The sequence below is a fragment of the Diabrotica undecimpunctata genome, chromosome 5, assembly GCF_040954645.1.
Source record: "Diabrotica undecimpunctata isolate CICGRU chromosome 5, icDiaUnde3, whole genome shotgun sequence".
NCBI lineage: Eukaryota > Metazoa > Arthropoda > Insecta > Coleoptera > Chrysomelidae > Diabrotica > Diabrotica undecimpunctata.
Window position 1 is genome coordinate 102,366,674 of NC_092807.1, and position 24,120 is coordinate 102,390,793.

The window sequence follows — 24,120 nt, forward strand, 5'->3', positions numbered from 1 at the left end:
TATTATTATGGCAACGTCTCGGTGAAGCAAGCAGGTTAAACATACATAAACAGTGAAATTTTTTCCAAAATTAGAGGTGAAATCAACGTTTTAAAAGATAAAAATGGGTAGTAACTAATTATACTGGTGCAGAAAGTGTGAAGTGTAAAATTTACACTAGAAAAACCCATTTGGTACGATCAAACATCCATAAAATAACATCGAAAACAAGTAAGGTTATCTGCAATCCAGTTCTGCGATAAGAAAACGGCCCACGCAGAGATATGTAGAGTACATCTCTGGACCCCCGTCTCAACACCCGACAGTGTTGCCAGACTTCAAAAAAATAATATAGAATGGGAAAACAAAGTACCTATTACTGGATATATAAAAACTAAGTAGCTTTAAGAGGAGAATTGATCTTCGAAGAGTCGATCTGGATTCAGTCTCCTATCGTAAAGCAAACAAAAAACAAATAATTACATAAAAAGCATTATAGACATAAAAATATTTTTATAAAATACAATATGTTAAATAAGTAGCTAAAATGGAATGGAAAAATCAAATTCCAAATTCAGATAATATTCAGAGTTATTCTACTACGTTAAAAGATGCAGCATATGAGAATCCACGTATAAGAAAGTCCGATTTGGCACGTACTCCTCCACCGTCGCTTAAAAACAGAACAGACAGTATTTCCTTAAATGAAATCAGGATAAACGCCACTAATAGCTCATCTCATTTTGCCTCAACGTCGAAATCTTTGTCAGACAACAAACTATCACAACAAACAGAAGCCACTGAACAAACTCGACAGCATGATGATGATACAGGTTGGACGTTAATTCCAAATAAGAAGAGTCAGCGATCAGAAGATAGCCCTCCGCATAGAATTAAAAATCAAACTACTATTCAGGATTATTGGTTGCAGAAACCTACGCCAACGACCAATAGATATAGCCCTTTAGCTACTGATGATATACAAGAAGAAAATAAAAATGCAGAATCCAAAAAACCTCCACCAATATTCATTCAGAATGTCGAATATATAAAATCGCTACGCGAACTGCTTAATGAAAAAATAGCAAATCTATATACCATTAAATGTCTTAGAGATAATCAAATTAAACTCCAAGTAGATTCACCTGAAAACTATTCGGATATTATTAAAAGTTTAACAGCAAAAAAAAAAACGCAGTTTCACGCTTATCAGATAAAACGGGACCGTGGATTTAGAGTGGTTATCCGCAATATTCACCCCCCAACAGAAATTAATGATATTAAAAGGTCACTCGAAAAACTAGGACATTCAGTCAAAAATATCTCCAACATAAAACGCAAAGAGGATAAAAAGCAACTACCACTTTTCCACGTAGAATTGGTTGCTAATGCAAACAATAAAAACATTTATAAAGTCAATAAACTACTTAGTTCAATAGTTGAAGTTGAACCGCCACATCCCAAAAGAGAAATTCCGCAATGCCACAGGTTTCAAAATTTCGGACACACTTACAAATATTGCAACAGAATGCCTCGATAGCAAACATATCTCCAATTCTATCGGGAGCATCTCAGGGGAGTATATTGGGACCAACTTTATACTTACTCTATACGCCAGATATTCCCACAAGAGTAAACAGCACAATTGCTACCTATGCACATGATACTGTGATAATGGCTTCTAGCTCGGTACATTTTGACAGCCGAATAAATTGGGGAAAACACATCTGGACAAAGCGACTGCAACTAGGATTAATATACAGGAAAATGTATTGGTTCATGAACCAAAAATCTAAATTGAGTCTACATAATAAATTATTACTGTATAAATGTATTCTAAAGCTAGTTTGGACCTACGATATACAGATATGGGATACAGCATCTAATTCTCACTTACTGAAACTTAAGCGTTTCCAATCTAAAGTTTTGAGACATATTACCAATGCACCGTGGTATGTGCCCAATTATGTTATACATCGAGACCTTCAGATCCAAAATATTAAAGACACCGTTGTCTCACTCAGTGGCACTTACAAAAAATAGACTACTGAACCATCCAAATACGCTTAAGACCTACTTAAGCGACCGAGGAGAGGAAGACTAAAACGCCGTGATGCTTTAGACCTTTCTATACCTTTACATATGTACATAAACGTATACTCTATCATTTTATAGCTAAAACTTATACTATATATACCCATAACTTATAATTGTGTGTGTATTTTAACTATTGCTATTTTTTTAATATGTTAGGAAATATCGTTGTTTGTTATTTATATTTCAAATATTTATATATATTAGAAATTTACCTCAAATGATTTTTGTCACTGGACGGATCTCCCCTGTGTTAATTACGTGATAAACTTATTGATTATTGTTTTTATCGTAAAAACAGATTACAATAAATAAAGGATGTAAAAAAATGATTATTATTATTTTTGTTCTTGATTTTAATTAAAATTTACTCTGAAATTACTTTGATTACTTTAAAAATTTTAAATATTATTACTTAGGCAGATTATTATTGATGGAAACATCACTCACTAGATTATTCTATACACTTACATTGAATGATTTGGATAAAATTGACTATAAAATGAAACAGGTGTCAAAAACCCGTTTGGTTACGTTCTTGCAAGTTCTCTTTTTTTGATACCAATAAAACCACAACTATCTTAATTTAATTCTTTTAAGGTTATAAAGAAAAAAAGTGAATATGGTAGCAAAGGATTCATGCAATACCTCTACGAAAATACACATCGATCAGACTTGCTATCCCGACAAAGGAGTCTTGTTACCAAAAGCTTTAAGTAAAATGTCCATAAACAACATTGAGAATATCAAAGACAACAATAATACTCTTAAAAATAACCAAGAAGCCACTAAAAATACCATCGAAGAATTTATTCAATGTATTTTAAATGATATCTTTGAAAATGCGTTTAATACTGCAGAACCCAATACGGTAATGACGCGAAAAACTAGTCTAAGCTTTCAGGAAAAGCAAACACGAGACTTAAATAGGCGGGTATCTATTCTCGATGATGACGAAAATGTTGTTGAGGTTCGAAACAACTACGTAAATTTGCATAGAAGAGCCATCAGCGAAACGTTTACGGGTACAAACTACGTGATAGACGTAAATGAAAACAACGATTATACCAAAGATAACAAACAAAACAACAAATCAATTGCTTTAGAACCTCCGGTAGTTAAAGAGAAGGAAAAGAAAAAGAAACGAATATCATTTAATTCCCTTTTTGGCAAAAAGGACAAGAAAACCAAGGAGAGCAAAGAAGAGGAAGAAAAGCAGGACAATTTGGCTCAATTGCCGGTTTTTACATCGAATTCGTTGGGTAAGAGCAAAAAGTACGCCTCGGCTGTTGAGCTAAACCAGCATAGCCACAAATCGATGCTACAAAGGACTCCATCGTTTTTTCGGAAGTTGATCCATATCGGTGAGGATCCCGCGAACGCGATAAAACGGTCGTTGAGTTTCCGCGAAGTGACTAAGAAACCGACCAAATCGTCGTCTCGGGAGAAATTGACTGAGAAGAAGAACCAAGAGTGGAGGCAGTCTCTACAGTCATTGGTTGAGACTGATATCAGTGTTAGTTATAATGACCTTAGTTTTGTCAACTATGACGCTCTCAACGATATTCAGTATGAACCCGTGAGCTTGAAAGCAGGAGGTAGTGGCAGTAAGGGGTATATTGGACGTACGCAGAGTATGATCGAAAAGGTAAGAATTCTGTTTAATTTTAGTACGTTTTTATTAACTTTTTTGTTTATATTTTATTATTGTCGTGTTCCATAGAACCAAAATATTAAACAATTTGATAGAATTATTAAAAAATCTTTTTTATTTTTGAACAATGCGAGAAGAAACTCGTTGCATATATTTTTCAGTTATATACATTTATAGTAAATAGAGAAAATGCTAAGCATTTACAAAGAAAATATGCTCCAAGCACGACCAATAACTTAAGGAATGATTAAGAAAATTAACACGCGAGTAGCTCAATATTTGAGCGTGGCGTTAATGAAGCAACTTCGATAAAAACTCATTCCTTAAAGTTACTAATTAACAATTTTTTGTGTAGTGCGTAAAATCATTAAAAAGCCATTTTTTATAAATTTAGAAAGCAGAGATCGTTAAAAGTTAAATTGAGTTATTTAATTCGATTTATTAGATATGAGAGCCTTTTGAGACTTTTTTTAATATTAATATACAAAAAAAAAAATAGAAAATAATAGGAAATACGTTTCTATGATTTATACAGGGTGGTCCTTAAGTAATTGTACAAAAAGAAACCGTAGATTCTACACTTTAAAATATTACGATTTAAGCCAAATTGCTTTAATAAAATGTTGATATTAAGAAAGATACAGGGTGTTAAAGTGCAAAATAAATTTTTTTTTTTACTATAACTTTCATGTTTGTAAACATTTATGTATAAATATTTACAACTGGGCACTTTTAAATATGAGAAATTATAATTTGATGCACACTTTGATGTAACTGATAGAGTGGCGCCACTTATGCCACATATGTGGTATAAACTTGCACTTAACTTTTTTGCTCTTTAAGTTACCTGTATTTGGGATAAAAAATATTAAAGATACATTATTTTAACAAAAAAAAAGGTATACTTGTTAATAACTTCAAAACTCAACAGTTTTCGAGATAATCGCATTTTAAAAATCAGCTGCATAATTCTGATCTAAGGCAATTACTCCAGGCAACGAAGAAAAAATAGACAAAAACATTAATACTTCTGAATTTTGGTATAAAATACCTTTAACTAAACTTAATAGTTAACGAAATATTAAATAAAATAAATATATCAGCAGGATAATTAATAATAGGATTTTACATCAAACATTTTACGTTTTACGTTAAATTAAAGTCATAATCAAAACATTTTGTTTACAAACCAAAATAAGAAATACTTAAACTAAATAACATAACTTTTTGTCAAAGTAAGTGTTGGATATGTCCACCATTTTCTTTAATTCATTTGTTATATATTCCATAAAAGATCGTCTCATATTAAATAGCATCATTGGTTCTAAAAAAACTGCTGCAGTATATATTTCGTTACATAGTTGGTTGCGAATGTTTATAGGATTCTTATAGACACGTTGTTTTAATGCGCCCCATACACAAAAATCAAGCGGAATAAATTCGGGGCTACGTGGTGGCTATAATGTATAATGGATGAATATATTATTTTGGATACATATCCAAATCTCATGGTATATTATGGAACTACATCTTATTTGCCGCAGAGATTAAATAATGTATTAAACTGTGATATATCTCGTTTATTGGTTACTTATATACACACGGAATAGCCTATCGATGACATTACTTATTTATACGAATACGTTACAGCTTACGAGTAACTATAATTACATCTCGAACAAATGGAGTATTATGATTTACTAACAAACTAATATTATGCTGGACTAAATTACCTGTGTGTTTACCATATTTATAACAATATCGTTTATTAGGACAACTATGATGTTTTTGTAAAAATGCTGAGTCTTTCAGGTTAAATTTGTAGCAAAAGTATTATGAAACAGAACACATATGCGTTATTCACTACCTGTGCTCTAGTTTCTATTTGTCCTAATAAAAATGGGTAAACAATTTACGTAATGAACAATAAGTATTCTTTTTAAATTTTTTATGAATTAAATAATTATATCAATATCTCACTGCCAAGAAATATGACTACCACGACCAATCCAACGTCCAGAAAAGTTGTATTTAAGTATGTTCCAACTGCCTTCTCTCTAGAATATGGTGGTGTACCATCTTGCATAAACCACATATTTTGGGTTTTTAGGATTTTACAATAGAGAGTAATACAACGCCATTATAGAAACTTAAGAAGCGATAGCAAAGGGAAATTGTAAACATGATGACGGCCAACGTATGAATACGGACTCGGCACCTAAAGATGAAGATGAAATATCTTTTCTCTAATAAGACATTTAGCACCCATAACAAAGCATTTTGTGATGTTACATTATCATCTTTGAGTTGTTTTAATAAGAATAAACTATGAATTATGCTTATCTACAGGTATTCAGTGCTTTACCGCACAAAAAACTAAGAATTATTGTGCAGCTGACTTATAAAATGCATTTATCTCGAAAACGGTTGAATTTTCAGGTTACTAACAAGTATACCTTTTCTTTTTTTTTTTTTTTTTTATTATATTAACGCATCAACCACGCAGGGTCATTAGCGTATTTAGATTAATACAATATAGATACAATAAGTAAAATATACATTAGTTTACAATAATAATAATGATAATATCTTTGTATGTTACAATGTTCATTTTAGATCTTTTGAAGGAGTTGGCAGTCTTTAAGATAGGAAAATATTTTTCGGGTGTCTGTATTTTCTTCTAGGGCATCTCTTAGGGAGTTGGGTATGTTATATTTTAGTCGTTCACTATTATATTTGGGACACTGTATTAAAAAATGTTTAACCGTTAGAGCACTGTTGCACACTTCACACACTGGTTTATTTTTGCGCTGGAATAAATAGTCATGAGTAAGTCGTGTATGGCCGATACGGAGACGGGTAAGTATCACTTGCTCTCTCCTGTCTTTTATTTTTGGTTTCCAAAGATGTGAATGTTTGTTGACTTCGTATAGCCTTGATGGAGTGTTGTTCCAAGATTCTTGCCATTTTTGAATTATTTTTTGTTTTAGGTATGGTTTTAAATCGTTTTGTACCAATATATTACTTTCTTCGGACATCGGGTTAGTTGGTGCGTTCTTAGCCAGTTTATCTACAACTTCGTTACCTTCAATTCCTATATGAGAAGGCACCCATAAAAAGTGAACTTGGATGTTCTTATTTGCAATGTTTTTAAGTTCTTTTTTAATTAGAAGTAGAAGGGGGTTGTCACAGTACAATTGAGTCAGTGAGGATAATGAACTTAAAGAATCTGTGATTATTATATATCTTTCTTTGTTTTTGTTTTGTATTAACAGTAGTGCTTTTAAGATTGCAAATAATTCAGCCGAAAAGATGGTTGTAATTGATGGCAATTTGAAACTAACTGAGGAGTCTTCCGAATAAATTGCTGCTCCAACTCTGTCTTCATTTTTTGACGCATCGGTGTATACGTTGTAGGTATTGCCATATCTGTTTAATAGTGTATAAAACTTTTGTTTAATGACGGTTGATGATATCTCTGATTTTCTTAGGCTTGTTAGACTGATGTCGATATCAGGAATAGATATTGTCCATGGTGCTGGGTTGTGGATTGAAGAGGTATCATAGGTTTTTGGAAATTGAAAATTTAATTTGGATAAGTATGATTTTATACGAAAGTAAAAAGGATGATTAATTTGATGTGTTTGTTGGAATTTATTTGTAAATCGATCAGCAAAAACGTTATGCAGTACTGGATTATTTCGGTTTGATGACACTGCCGCTGCATATGTTAGGCTTAGATATTGTCTTCTGAAAGAAAGAGGAAGTTCTCCACTTTCCCAATAAAGACTTTGAATGGGACTTGTGTAGTGAGCACCTAAAGAAATACGTAGACATCTATTTTGGATAATATCCAGTGACTTCAAATGTGTTTTTTTGGAGGAGTTGTAGACGATGGCTCCATAGTCAAGTTTTGATCGAATTATGGATTTGTAAATAAGTATTAAACTTGAATAATCGGCACCCCAGTTTTTAAAGGCAAGGGATCGTAGTAAATTTATACCAGGTAGACACGATTTTTTCAGCTGTTGAATATGTGTCTTCCAAGTTAATTTTTTATCAAACGTCATACCCAAAAATCGGATTTCTTCTACATAATCTAGTTTTTGTTCGTGTAGATATAATTCTTTTGTTTGGATTTGATTTCTCTTTGAGAAACATATTGCTTTCGTTTTTGTAGTGTTAAACTGAAGTCCACTTGTAGCTGACCATTTCTCAATGTGTGTTAACGCTTTTTGAATGTGATTGTGAATCGTTGCTATGTTTTTTCCTCTACAGAAAATAACTAGGTCGTCAGCGTATAATCTAGCTTTGACGGGGTTTTCAATTTGTGTTAATATCGAATTTATTGCTACTAAGAATAAAGTTGTGCTTAAATTTGATCCTTGTGGTATACCATTTTGTTGAATTTTTGTTTGAGAATATGTTCCGTCAACTCGAACTTGAAATTGTCTGTTTTCAAGAAAATTTGAAATGTATTTTAATATGTTACCCCTTATTAACCAGCTGCTGAGTGTTTTAATGATTGAATATTTCCAAACTGTATCATATGCTTTGCTTATATCAAAAAATATTCCAACACAATGCTGTTTTATTGCAAATGCTTCGTGGATTTCTGATTCTAAGTCAACGAGATTGTCTACAGTTGAGCGATGTTTTCGGAAACCACATTGTTCTGGAATAATTAATTTGTTTGCTTCTAAATACCACATAAGCCTATTGTTTATTATCTTTTCTAATATTTTACCTATGCTACATGTGAGTGATATCGGTCGATATGTTTGTGGATCTGATTTTGGTTTAGTTGGTTTTTGAATAGGTATTATGACTGAATTTTTCCATGATTTAGGAAATACGTTTCTGGATAAGATTATATTGTAGATTTTGAGTAGGTGTTCTTTAGATTGAGGGCCTAAATTTTTAAGAAATATAAACGGTATATTGTCGGGTCCAGGACAAGTGTTCTTACAATTCTGAAATATATTTTCTAATTCTTCCTTTGTTATTTGTATATTGAGATCGTTATTGTTTTGATCGTAATATTCTATAGGATTTTTTTCTTCTTTTATTTTGATTTTTAAGAAATTGGAAGTATAATTTAAGTTACTTGAGTTATATTCATAAGTAGATGCTAGTATATTGGATATTTCTTCTGGGCTTTTATAAATAGTGTTATTTTGAGTTAAAAAGTTTATTGATTTATGGGGTTTGGAACAAGACATTTTGTTGACTTTTTTCCATATAGCTGTTATAGGAGTTGAACTATGTATTGTGGTGACATATTCTCTCCAAGAGTCACGTTTGGCTTTTTTAATGGTATACCTAGCGACTGCCCTTAATTTTTTGAATTCTATAGAATTTTCTTGAGTTTTTTGTCGTTTGAATTTATTAAAAGCTTGTTTCGATTGTTTTAATGCTTCTTTGCAGTCATGATTCCACCAAGGTACCGACTGATGTTTGTGATCGTACTTAATTATTCCAACGTACTTTTTTGCTGATTCTGTGATTACGTTTGTCAGAGAGTATATTGTTTTGTCTATATCTACATTGTCATTTAGGTTTTGCAGGTTGTTTTCAACGTAATTTTGAAATTCTGTCCAATTTGCGCCTTTTAAATTCCATTTTAGTTGTTGCGGGGTAGTTGATTGTAGTTCATTGCTTATTATGATAGGGTAGTGATCACTATCATATAGATCTGGTAACACATCCCACGTAAGAGTATGTGTAATTGATGGTTCGCAAATACATAGATCTATACAAGAGCCTTCACCTGTTCTTGTGTCAAAGCGCGTATGTTGTCCGTCGTTAAGAATATTTAGGTTGACTTCTTCTATTATTTTTTCTATTTTTCGACCTAGAGATGTTAGTTTTGCTGAACCCCATAACGGATTATGTGCATTGAAATCTCCAATTATTATCCTTGGAGCAGGTAGTTGATTTAATAAGTTTGAAATTTCTTTTGAATCGGGTTCTTTATTGGGGGGAATGTAAATATTGCAAATTGAAAAAGAAATTGTCTGTGACTCTAATTCCAATTGCTTCAATAGTTGTTGTGAGTTTTATCAGTTTAGCGTCAAAGCTATCTTTTATGTAGATTGCTACCCCTCCGCTTGCAATTTTCGAATTTTCTCGATTTCTAAAAAAACAATTGAAATTCTTCAAGTCATGAGCTTTGTTGTTTTTGAAGTGGGTTTCTTGTAAACATATCAGACTAGGTTTATGTTTTGAAATTAGTAATTTTAACATTTCTAAATGGGTGTAATACCCATTTATGTTCCATTGAATTAGAGAGTTGAAAATGATGTGTTATTAATTTTCTATTGATGCGTCGCTTTCTAAGTCTGTTTGAAGGTCTAAGTTGATTTGCTTTAATATTTTATTTTTTATTCGAGTGCATTTGACTTTAATTTTTCGGTCCTTTAGGTAAGGGTATATATTAGTTAATAGATCTGTGACCTCTGCTGTTTCTTCTGTATACATTTTGGTGACACTTAACGGGTCTGGTGAGTTCTCACAGTTTTCAAAAAAGTCTAATAACTGTTTGTAAGTTATAGGGTAGTTGGAATTTGGGTTCTCAAATAAAGGTTTACAGTATCTTAGCATTTCTTCTAGTGTTTTTTGTGGTTTGACATTTTGATCTGATTTTACTTTCTTCTCTTTATTTTTTGGTGTAATAAAAGTAGGTTCCTCTGTAGATGTAGTAGCTGGTGGAGAGACTTGGGAGATTGTGCGTTTGTTTTGTGCTTTCCCTGTGTTTATATGCGTTGCCTTATTTTCTATATCTATTTTTGGGTAGTTTGTTGTTTCTGAATCTTCTTTTGTTAGCTGCATGTGTGGTTTTTCTTGTTGGCTATTTTGTGGTTGGGTTTCTTGTTGTGTGCTTTCTTCTTTTGATTGTTGTTGTTTAGTGTTTGTCTGGGTTTTTTGAGTTGATAGATTAGTTGTATTTTCAATTGGGTTTATATTTGGAACTGGATTATTTGATGTTGAATTATCTGTTGTAATCGCAGTAGACATTGGACAATTTTTTGTTAAGTGGTTGGTTTGTTTACATGTTTGACAAGCTTGGTTATCTAATGAAAGGAAAATTCTGTATGTCGTTTCCTCATATGTGATAAGAAAAGAATCAGGTAAGGGCTGGTTATTTAGTGGAGATATGTATGTTTGGCGTCTGAAACTCAAAATATGTTGGAATTGTGGTGTTGATGTGCCTATTCTTAGGAATGTTATAGGTGACAGAAGATTTAATCCATGTGATTTCAATGCGGATATTAGGACTGAGTGTGGGATTGAGGGACAGACATTGGACAATACTAATCGCTGACTGGGGCTAATTAGTCTACGAGCTTGTAGGAGTTGATGGTTTATTTGAATTTTTTCATTTCTGTTTATGAAATCCTCAGCTAGTTTTTCGTTTACTAAATAAATACATACTCTATTATTTGATAATTTTGAACAGAAGGATATCTGGGTTGGTTGTATCAGATGACTCAAAGCGGACAAGTAATCATCTAGTTTGGTATTTTCAATTGAATCAAAAATAATTGCTTGTTTTCTTGATGGAAATATATTGGATTGTTGTGTTTGATTGGTTACGGAAGAATATGTAGGTGATCCATTAAATTGATATGATGAGGAGCTGTTTGGTGTATTGTTAGTTGTAGGAATTTCAGATTGAATAGAACTATCCATTTTTAATTATCATTTGTAACTGGAGTACGGTCCTGGCAAACAACCTTCTTAGTCTGCAGTGGAACAGGTTTGGTATAAATACCTGTCCTAGATTTTGTAGGTTATCCAAAATAATATTTGATAATAGTAAAAACTGTTATGTTTAAAGTAACTTACTATCTCTGTTGTGTTTATTTTTGTTATTTCACTGCTGGATCACTAATTAACGAAAATATTTTTAGTATTTCACTAGTTTTTAAATTAATTATGAGAGCTCGATTTAAAACACGTATTAGCTACTATGTTCAGAGTCGAATATACCTTTTCTTTGTAAAAATAATGTATCTTTAATATTTTTTAACACAAATAAAGCTAACTTAAAGAGCAAAAAGTTAAGCGCAAATTTATGCCACACATGTGGCATATGTGGCGCCGTCTATTAGTTACATTAAAGTAAGTATAAAATTATAATTTATCCTACTCAAAAGCATCCAACTGTAAATTTTTGTCCAAAAATATTTACAAACGTAAAAATTATAGCGAAAAATAAAATTTTAAATTTCCACTTTAACAACCCTGTATCTTTCTTAATATCAATAGGTCAAATTTTGCATTACGTTGTTATTATTCCTATTTTATTTTCATATCTGGTACTTTCTTTATTCTTTTGTTGTATTCGTGCACAGTACCTTAAACAGTTTGTCTATCCATCCAGTCGAAGAATTTTTCAAAATTATGTAAATATGCAATGTGCTTCTACGTTATATTCTCTTAATTTTTTAACAATTAGTTTTATATTGAAAGCAATATCGTTAGTATACCTAATTTTTAGAAAATAGTTTTCTGTTTCTCATATAATGGTTTTTGTAATATTTTTCGACGTTACACATACTAATATAGTTTTTCTTCAAACGTCAAATAATGATGACATTACTTATCTAACTTGATCCTGTCAAAGTTTGATGTCTCCGCCGGCAGCAGTTTTTTTTTCCAATTTCTTTACGGCGGAGGGAAAATGTTGTCATGGCAACAATATGAAACATGTCACAAAGCAACAATACAAATGTCATTAACAACAATTAAACATAATTTTTATTTATAGTAATATTAAAAGTACAATTAGTTAATGAGGCATTTTCAAAATTGAAACCGTGCAAAAATGTTCCCGACTCTTGATACGCATTGGTAATTGTTGATGATACTGATGGTCGAGAACAACTTTCAGCAATCATTCCAACGTGCTACTGCATCATTAGCCGCGGACTCAATTTCGTTTAGGTTTTCCATTTTCGCACTAAATTTGCGCTTGCGGTTGCAACAACAATAAGCTGTCCAACAACTGTAACCAGGGAGACGCAAATCCCACCGACGACTTAATTATTTTAATTTCTAACATCTAGACGACTTTGATAGTTGTCACAGTTAATTTCGAGTAAAAATAGCGTATGAATTGTACTATTTATGGTTGAAAATTGCTACGTTTGAAGAAAAAATAGTATACTTTATTCGGCAAAGAAGCGACTTTTGTTGACTTGCCCTCTATTACGAGCCTCACTTCGTTCGGCGCGTAATATCGGGCGCGTCAAGAAAAGTGCGCGTTAAACAATCATTTTCCACGTTTAAGGTATTCTTGACCATCCATCTTTCTTCAACCAAAGAAAGCATCCATATTTATGATTTTTTTATCTTATAATATCATCTTTCGGTGACCTGAGTTACAATGCTGATAGTTTCCTGGAGAAGAAACGTGTCATCTTGTTTTTTTACATTCAATTTGTCTGTTCCATTTTATGTCATAGTTGAATGACATTGGGGTTTCTTAAAAGCTGCAGCATCTTCTATCGATCCTTTTCTAGAGTAACAAATATGGATAATAAATAACACAGATACTTTATTTACAAAATTAGAGTATGATTGATATTAAAATTTTATTAATAAATATATTTTATCTGTTGCAGAGGTCTCCAAACCTTCAGAGACCTTCATATCATCGACTGTCTTCTGCCAGCGAAAACAATCGTCTCAGCGCAACAAGTAAGTACAATAATTTATTTATCTGTATTAATACGCTTTCTATATTGTATTTATCTATTTTAACGATACATTATAATATATATTTTTTTTAATTTAACTTAATAATTTTTCATAAGTTTTTATTTTAGTTATTTTCGTCTTCTGTTATCTTCTGTATCTTCACAGGATAAGCTTTTTTCCTGTTTGTTTTGCTTACAAAAATAATTTAGAAAGACTGGCTCAAGAATCCACTGACTAGGTGGTCTGTAAACCAAAGAAAAACATATATACGCTCTCTATCGAACTTACTTAGTAATTTACTCCAGTCGTCAAAGACGAAAATGCCACTGAACCTTTAAACATTTTACGAACAATCTAAATGTTGCTGAGAATATCAATTTTGGTACCATTTTTGACAAAAAAAAATTGCCAGTTCTTACCCTGGGATTCTCCCTGAAACCCAACTTCGCAGGGTTGGAAAAAGGAAACCATCGAGTTACCAAGAATTTGTACTCCGTAGAAAAAAAAGTTTCAAACAAGAAATGTAGCTGAGATCGTGAACACCGAATTGCCAGATTGAATTTTGCACGAGAACACTTATCTTGGGCAATACAGGATTTTAATCGTGTATTGTTTTCCGAGGAATCGAGGAACAAAACTACAGCATAGGGAGGCATATCGATTGAAGCTCGCACGGAGTTAGTCTTTATACAGAATGGGACTTTGACTGTAACTACCTGATACAGGTTCTAGAAGACCATGTTTTACCGTTTATGGTTTTTCTTGGAGACGACGCAACATTTATGCATGATAAAACACGATCCCACACGGCTCGGATAGTTACTTAAAATCTTGCTACTCCTACTCGCGGTCCAGATATCAATCTCATAGAACATGTTTGGGAAGAGTTGAAGAGACGTTTACGGAGCCATGTACCGGCCTCCAGAACTTAACATGAGTTTCGCGACTTGGGATTCGCAGGAATGGAACAATCTTCCGCAGAATGTAATCCAAAACCTGATCCAAAGCATGCCTTGTCATTTGCAAGCTGTTATCTCTGCCAGAGGAAGGAATACTCTCTAATAAAGTTCTTCAATTTTTTTTTGTTTCAACAGAAAGAACATCAAATTAAAATTGTCCCTTTTCAAAATTTGTTCAAAGGATCTGTGAGGATTTGTCCTGTTATCAAAGGAAAATTGTTTATTTTCATTACTTTCAATAAACTTTGAAGGACAAAAACATTTTTTCTTTAAGTAATCGGTTAGTAAACTACGTTACAACGAAAAATATTTTGAAAAAGAATAATACGTTCGAAAATAAATTCAAATTAAAGGGTGACCCTAATTTTATGCTCGGCAGTGTGTATGACTTAACCTTTTCTATATTATTGTTGTCCAGATTTAGATCCTCACTTATTTATATCTAGAGATTCATTTGTTAATATTGTTCTAAAGCTATTCGCTTGTGGAATTTTAAAGAAGAATTACTATTTTATTGAGAATAAGCCACAATTCAAGTTTATTATTCTTTTTATACATTGAGAGTAAACAAAATGTAAGACCAAATACTTACCATGTCGGGATAGTATTGAGATTTTTTCCTAGTTTTCTCCTCAGGATTTACTATGGAATCACTAACAGGAGAATTTTACTGCCATCATGGCATGTGGTTGTCTTTTTAAGGACGAATTACATGCTATGATTTTTTTCTGACGGATATTCTCAAGTTAAAGTTGATTTCATGTAATCGAATGAACTATCTTACAATAAAGTCGTCACAGGAACGCAACTCAGTAGTATTGGCAATATCATTTTAAAGTACTTTAAAATGTTTAATATTATGTCTGAATTGTCAATATAAATGAGATAAATTCAAATTAAATTATTAGAAGAATTTTCCATCAAGCTACAAAGAACAAAATTTGTTTAATTTATTAATATTTATATTTTGAGAACAATTTCCGAAGTGAAAATTGAAACGTCAATAAACTTATTTTAAACTTCAATTGTGGCTTATTCCCATTAAATTAGTAATTCGTTTGTTAGATATTTAGTTTTTGCTAGATTTATTTTTGATCTTATTTCTTTTGATTTTTTATTTAGGCCTAATAGCATTCCTGCAATTCTTCCCTTTCTTTTGCTACAAGTATTACCACAACACCATCATACATTCTAAAGTTCGGAACATATCTTCTTCTATATACATTCTTCTAATCTCCTTGTCTAACTCCTCTCTGTAGTTTTATTTTTTCTGTTTTTTCTTCTGTATTTACTTGCGATGTTGTATTGTCATATATTTATGCTAATACTTTTTGTATATCGGACATCAATTCTATTGTTGCTTAAGGCGTTAAGGATGGCCCAAATTTCTATGGAGTTAAATGCCTTCACGTAATCTACCATATCTATCTAGAGTGTTATATTGTATTCGTTAGATTTTTCAATTAGTATACGATCTATGGTGCTATAATCAACAATGGATACACGTTAATTAAAAATTTTAGGGTAAACATCCCATTGATAACCAAATGCATTTTTAGATTAAACATAGCTTTGTGAAGTAGACAAAAATTACTATATTATAGCAGTGTTTATTTTTCAGTTTTTCTTTATAAAAGACGACGACAGTAACTATTTCCTCCTACTCAAATTCTAAATATCAAATATAAATTTCTCTATAAAATTTAATAACTAACAATCCAACCTATACATCCATCCTATCAACTCCGGAATTCCGCATGGTATTCTTCTCAGGCTGCTGTTTTTCTCATTCTACACAGCCGATATACCATGAAACTAATATTACTACAATCGCTTCCTTTGCTGATAACGTAGTGATACTAACTGTAAACTAAGATCCCACAAAAGGCTCGCAAGACCTGCAACATCATCTGGACATACTCAGTGATCGGTATATAAAATCTTCAACGTTTTCATACGGATGTTGGGCTCTGCAACTTTTCGATATACTTTGGTAGTAAGTACGTTTTTAGTACCAGCAGCTTTTGTGCTGGTTCAAGCCCCGCTCGATGAATACGATGGAGTTGTGTCTGCAGCTCGTTGAAAGCTACCCTGGTCTGTCCTAGAGCATTATACCTTCGGCTTAGGTATCCAACCAGCTCACTCGGTTGCAGCTGCCGAATTCTGTCGTTGCTTTACTCTCAGAGAGCGCTTTACGCAGTAAGAGAGCTTATACGGAGTGCAACCGTAATAGCCGCACTCTTACCAGCGTTTATCGACATCTCTCTCTTCTCGAAGAATTCGACGGCTGTCCGAAGCTGTTTGGCCGATTCGGATATCAGGATTAAATCATCAGCGTAACCTAGCACTGAGATTTTCCTGCCATCTGCAATTGGAAGGCCAGGCTTGTCTTCCTCAAGGTTGCATATCAGCTCATCGACCACTACGTTGAAGAGGTAGGGCGACAAGGGATCTCCCTGTTTGACGCCTCTACTCATCTTGATGTTCGATGTGTACTTGCCTCCGGCAGCGACCCTCGTACGACAATTCTGGTACGAGTCCACCACATACCGCTTCAATGTAGCGTCTTATTATATTTAATACATAAGTTCAAACAGTGAACAAATGAAATTTGTTACGACAGACGAACAAAACAAAGGGATCTAGAAATTTATATACAGTATTATTCTCGTCCTTGTCCTTATTTATATACAGTATTATTTACACTGAATATAGTATTACCTTAATACGTTTTTTCTTTTTAGGTTTAAAGGTTCCTTCTTATGCCATATCACTGCCCGCCTTAAATCACAACCATCAAGATGCTGATAATGTATCAGGAAGCAAAACGTCCATTCATAAAATGTAAGTACCAATTTATACCATATAAAGATTTTTGTGTTATGTATGTACGTAGCGAAAAATTTGATTTTTAGACTTAAATTCGTTAGCTTTATAGTCATGTAGTAATTGTCGTTAGTGTATCTACAGTTGCATACATTATAGGGCCATCAAGCAATGATAAGGATTAGTATTAGGTTAGGTTAGGATGAAGGCGGAAGAACTATATGTTACCCAGTATGTATAAATATATCCTAATAAATAGTGACTTTATTTACTCAAGAAACCAAACTAAACATGCTGGCAGCGATGTATATTAGCCATTCGCACGTGCCAAGAGTAGTAGGGTTAATAGGCAAGTAAATATTGAAACTATAGAAAATATCAATACAAAACAGCATACATATCATATACTAAAGATTACAATCATTGCAAATATTAAAACAAATTAAATCCTGATTTAAACCCTTATTACCAATATCGGTATAAATTTTCATCGTCAGAGGATATTTTACTCAGAGGTTCTCACCTTGTGATACTTTATACATTGCAACTACAAGTTATATAGAAATTGTATAGAACTACAACCTATTATGTGTTTTTTCGACAGCAGAATTATTATATGGAAAAAATATAAGGTCATTTCTTCCTTTATTAACAAGTGGCTTAAATAATCGGATCAGAACATTGCCGCATAGAACCATTGGGGAATTTGTTTGGTTAACTGATCATAGAGTTTATTTTGAAGTTGTGAATCTTCTAGATCAACCTTAATCTTGTTAAACACTTTTACTGCCTTATTGGTCTGATATAACCAACAGTGATGCTGCCTTAGCATGCCACATTGGTCCGATGGGGCCAACATATAATTTGCCGTACCAGGCCATGTTGGTCCCATGGGGCCAACACTTTTTGTAATAGCTAATGGGCCATTGGTGCATATTTAATTATGTACGATTGTATAAATGGACCAACATGGCCTAGAAGCTATATTCCCCACATAGAATTTTTAGATTTTTTCATAATGAGAAATTGGAAAATAATCTCTATAAAAACGTAATACTCGCTAAAAAATAAACTTTATTTAACAAATGAACATTTATTTTTATTTATTTATTTAATACACGGGATAACTCCAGTAACAGTTTAAATTACAATATACAATATCACAGTTAGGATTCAAAACTTGAAATTACTTATAATATAAAATCAATATTAAAAAGTTTAAAAATAATGAGATTAAAAATCTTACATACTAAAAAAAACAAACTAAGTATAACAAGAACAAAATTCAACAATCCCAATATACATATCACAAAGCAAGAGATATTTTTAACTGAGTTAGTTATATGAAAATAACAAAATAAATGGGTTGTGAATACCATAGGTTGTTCTGTGGAAAGGAATGTTGAAAACATTGGGGTACCGTAGAGCTTGATGGGGAACATTAAAGTTAATCTGGCTTAACAGGTTTGGACAATCAATAAATCCATGTATGATCTTATATATATATATATATATATATATATATATATATATATATATATATATATATATATATATATATATATATATATATATATATCAATATAGCTCCTGACATGTCACGACGGTTCTTGAATGAGGGTAAAGATAATTGTTGTTCGACATGAAAATAATCATGATTTTCAATAGTAGTATGGACGTGGTAAGCACAATATCTCAAAAATTTATGCTGCACTCTTTCTATGGTATCAATATTGTTCTGAAAATAGGGTGACCAAATAACTGAACACTATTCCAATATAGTTCTAACTAAGCAACAATACACTAATCTTGTTGAATTCATGGAGAAATACTTGCAATTCCTAGTAACGAAACCAAGAAGTTTAGATGCCTTTATTGAAATAGACTTTATGTGGTCACAGAAAGTAAGCTTGTCATCGAAAATAACACCCAAATTCCGAATAGAAGAAACATAATTTAGTGGCTGATTATTAATAGTAAAGCTTGTTCCAATTCTATTGACTTAACGAGAAAAATTTATAAAACAACATTTTTTTACATTTAAGTGGAGTTTGTTCTGATTGCACCAATTTTCTAGTCGGTCTAAGTCATCTTGTAGCAAGGCTTGATCTTTTAAACTGTCTATAACTTTCCAAAATTTCAAGTCATTTGCCAACATTAGACATTTGCTATTTAGGAAACAGGAAGTGACGTCATTACCGAAGATATTAAAAAGAATTGGAACAGTGTGGTCTCCTTGAGGAACTCCAGATATTACTGTGATACTGTCAGATAGATGACATCCTATCTTGACTCTTTGACTTCTCCCAGATGTAGAGTTATTAATCCATTCAATAAACCTGCCGTGAAAGCCTACATTAATTAATTTGCCCAAAAGTATTTGGTGTACTACACGAACAAATGCTTTGGAAAAATCTGTGTATATTGCATTTACCTGTTTACGGCCTTCCTTATGAGATAATATATCAGATTGATAGCAAACCAAATTTGTTGCAGTGGATTTTTTGCTATGAAAACCATATTGTGATTGAGATATTAAGCCTTTACATAACCAAGAAAGTTGCTTTGCTACTTTGCCAAGAAAGGGATTGCAGATTGTATACAAATGCTACGATAATTTTCAATATTGTCTTTCTGACCATTTTTAAATATAGGAACAACATAACTGTCTTTCCATGAAGAAGGAAACACGGAGGTTTCCAGAGATCTATTAAACAATATAACAAATGGTATTACAAGGGTACAGACACACTTTTTTAATAAAAAATTAGTCACATCATCTGGACCAGCAGTAAGCTTATTGAGCAGCTCGTTTGTGCCATTAAAAAATATCGTGGTAATCTTAGAAGGACAAATATTTGTACTTAAGTTGCTATTTAATGGATGGATAGGTGTGTAAAGGTTGTTGTTATTTGGTGAATACACAGTTTGAAAGAAGTTCATAAAGAAATTAGCTATGTCTTGACCATTTGTTGCAGATTGGACTTGATAAAATAAGGAGTTAGGTAGGTTATCACTAGACCGCTTATCGTTGATGTACTTGATGATTTTGGATCATTTATTAGGCCAATATCTATACCATTAATATACTGAAGCAAATTTCAAACAGTTGTTTACATTCAGCTCTTAGGTGGACAAATCTAATATAGTCATCATCAGTACGATTATTAACATAAATATAGTGAGCATATTTTTTCTCCAGAGTCAGTCTTCTAAGATCAGCAGAGAACCACTTGGGAAAAGTTGAAGTTCTATATTTCTTCACTGGTACAAAGTAAGCAATTCCGATAGAGAGAACTTCATAGAATATTTTTGTAGCAACTTCAACATAATTAACCATATATACCTGCCCAGTCTATGGAAGCAAAACAGTTGTTAAGCGCAATGTAATCACCATTCCGAAAATCATAAAACAACTCATAATAAACCAACTTATTTCTATTTGTTTCTTTATCATCGAGGTTTAAGCAACATTCATAACCCACATGATGGATGCTAGGATCTACAAGGGGATTACTTGCTTTCAAGATATTTAGGTCCCTAACATTAGAAAAAACTAAATCCAAAAATACATTACGATTATTGGTAATATTATTATGTTGATACAATTTTAAAAAACCAAAGGCTTGAGCAATATTCACAGCTGGATCACCTGCAGGATAATGCACCATTACACCAAACTCATCATTCTCCCATAATGCATTGGGAAGATTGTAATCACCAAAAACATAGATATCTTGGGCTGAGTATTGCAGAACAACATTTTCCACAGTTTGACAATGTAAGTTGTATACTTCACGAGGTGATTGTGGAGATATGTAAACACCACCGACCACAAACTTGACTTCATTAAGTTGGCATAAGATATATATTTGCTCAACCCGATCTTGACGAATACTAATGGTTTGTGATTTTAGCTTCTTGTTAACAAACACTAGTACACCACCGCCACTCAACTTTGCACTGGTTCTCTGGGATCTATCACATCTGTAGATACTAAAACCATCACATTTAATTTCACAATCAGTTATGTTATCATTCAAGTTACTCTCCACTAAAATAATTTCATGTATATAAACATAAACATGTTCATCAAATGAAAATGACTCGTTCGCACAAGCTCTACCACAGGTATCTTTTTAGTTTTGTTCATTGCATATTGGCGTCCATACTCTTCCCAGTTCTTCTTATAACACTTTTTACACATCTTTCTCTGCTGATGTTTACTTAAATCTGTTTTCTCTTTAATAACGTGATAAACAGGTGTAGGTGTTTGTTTATCTCAATTTATGTCTTCATTGTATGTCACTAGATGCTTCACTATCTGGTTTTTAAAATCTGTAACCGACATATTTTCTCCAGTTACAAGCTTGTATAAAATATGAGAATCTACCATAGACATCGTTAATAAAAGTTGTGTTTTCAAAGATAGACTGAACTACTGCTAGCGTCGTTACTTAAGATGGAACTGCGCGTTTAGACAGACAAAATATTGCCATCTCCCAACCTCTATTCCAAGAGGAAGCATCTATATATTTACATCTCATCGATTTTTCTCTTAAAATGAGGATTGATGTTTTTTATTTCTGATATCTTGTTAGTGTTTATAATGAATTTAAATACAGATCTTGACGGTATTGTTTCATAGTTGCGGTCCATTGTTGAATGGACAAATTTAAATGAGTCTAAAGTATATTTTCCACTAATTTGCCAGGCCGATTATATTTCGTTCATTCCAAGGAACTACAGTCCGAGGAATTTTAACAACCATTAGATGCAAATGCCGTAGAAGGGTTGTGCAGGAACCAAATTGGAAATAAAGATATTACATTGAGCGCAGACTGCAGGTCAGCAAAACGTGATATTTAATTTTTAATTTATATGCACCGTTTCAAAATTCCCAATTCGAGGAAATTGTTAGTGAAGAAATTTTCTAATGGCGGCAGAAATCGCTACCGGAATATTAAAATAGTTGCGAACAATTTTAATACCTCGGTTGAACGCGGATTTTTTCCGAAATTGGAATAATTTCGCTCGACGTCATTTCTCTCGAGGTATTTGTATGCAATGGAAATAATTAGAGACAAATTGAGTTGCTTGTTTCTATCGTAGAGGTGTCGTGGAGAATAACTGATCAGGACGGGAGCTAATTGTGTCGAAGCATCATTGGGGTTGATGCCAGCTACATCGATTAAGGATGACGTGACTACTTGGGATTTAATTGTTTTACGTATTTATTAAAAATAAAAAAAAATGCTTTAATAAATTATTTAATTTAACATAGCTCTAACCGTAGTTTATTTACAGGGTGACAATTTGAAAACTTCCCATCGCTAATATCTTCATTTCCGTAAGTGATATAAAAAACAGATCGGAAAGACAGATAAATTCTATTTTAAAAGGGTAGATTTTCAACCCAATAGAGCACTTAATATTATCTTTATTGGTATTTTTTGCTTAGCAGCTTTTACCTTTGAAGTGGTGTACTACTTGACAGTAATTTCCTATTTACGAGGGTGTTTTTACTCCTGCTAGGAAGTCGAACTTTTAGGACTAAAAGCTCACAAAAACAAAAAAAATGAGTCCAACTAATATCAACCTGCCTAAGTGTCCCCCTTTAAGTTTCATGGATAATGCCAGTATGGTTGATTAAAATATAAAGTCCTATACAAGCTGATAATAATATACAGAGAGCGGAATTAGTACCAGGAAGTCTACTTACTTATTTGTCGTAAGAAATAAGAAAACAATAATTTAGTTAAAAGTTACAGGCATAAATAGGACCATACTGTAAATATATTTTTAAATATACACTACCCAAATTAATAGGGTGGAACCAATTTATCTTTTGTTTAATGGACCACCCTATATATTTTTACCTTTTTAGACTCTTCCCGATGTTCTCGTTAGTTCAATAAAATGTTTAGCAGTGTTATACGAGAAAGTTTAAAAGATACCTAATTAATTTTTTTTATTAATTTAGTAGCAAATTTTTTTTTTATTATTGATTTATTTAATGTCGTCCGAACCACTGAGGTTATAGACGACAATAATGAAAAATACATATTAGAACAAAGAAAGGTAAAAATTGATTACATACTAACATGGAAGAAGGTTGATATATGTAATTTGTGATACAGACTAGATTTTAATTTAAATATCTTTTATGCCTATAGCCATTAAACACTTTATAATATTGTTTAGATGCTTGTTGTCTCTAAGAAGCTCGCCTATTTCGCTGGGAAGGTTGAGCTTACTTCTCGTTTCCTGGAAAATTTGACATTCGGTTAAAATATGTTTTACTGTACTGTTGGTTTGACACTGGTTGTAGTATGGAGGATTGTCTCTTGTAATTCGGTAAAGATATGTATGGCGGGTGTGACCAAGTCGAAGTTGAGAAAAGATGACTTGTTTTTTTCTAGGTAACACAAAGGCTTGTTTTTGTAAAGCATTGTCTTTAATTTGCCTTAGTTTTTCGGAACACTGCGACCATTTGTTTTGCCACGCACAACTAACTACGTTTTTTAAGCACAATTTAAGATCACTTGGCACTATTTTATTTAATTGCACTTGACCATCACTTCGCTGTGTAAGCTAGACGGTCCACAACCTCGTTACCGTGTATTCCAATATGAGATGGAACCCAGATTGATACCACGTGTTTGTTTTCCTTTGCAGCATTTTGAAGTTCTTTGTAAATGTCTTTATGAATAGGGTTGCTGGAGTATATGTTTTGGATGTCACAAAGGGCATTCATTGAGTCAGTTATGATTGTGTAATTTCTTTGTTTTGTTTTGTTAATGAATTTTAGAACTTCAAGGATTGCGTATAGTTCTGCATTGGAGATAGTCCAGTTATTACGCAATTTAAATTTAGCATTATGAGTATTACAGAAAATGGAAG

General features: G+C 32.5%; 1 protein-coding gene across 2 annotated transcripts in view; it reads left to right on the top strand.

Moving 5' to 3' along the window:
• The window catches only part of LOC140441591 (uncharacterized), an 803,694-nt gene that overhangs the window by 83,712 nt on the left and 695,862 nt on the right, over positions 1–24,120 (top strand). For both annotated transcript variants that reach the window (XM_072532421.1, XM_072532420.1), the window contains exons 2-4: positions 2,674–3,721; positions 13,357–13,432; positions 17,136–17,235. In XM_072532421.1, coding sequence (XP_072388522.1) covers positions 2,696–3,721; positions 13,357–13,432; positions 17,136–17,235 — 1,202 coding nt within the window. In that variant the 5' untranslated portion in view covers positions 2,674–2,695. The remainder of the gene's footprint in view (positions 1–2,673; positions 3,722–13,356; positions 13,433–17,135; positions 17,236–24,120) is intronic.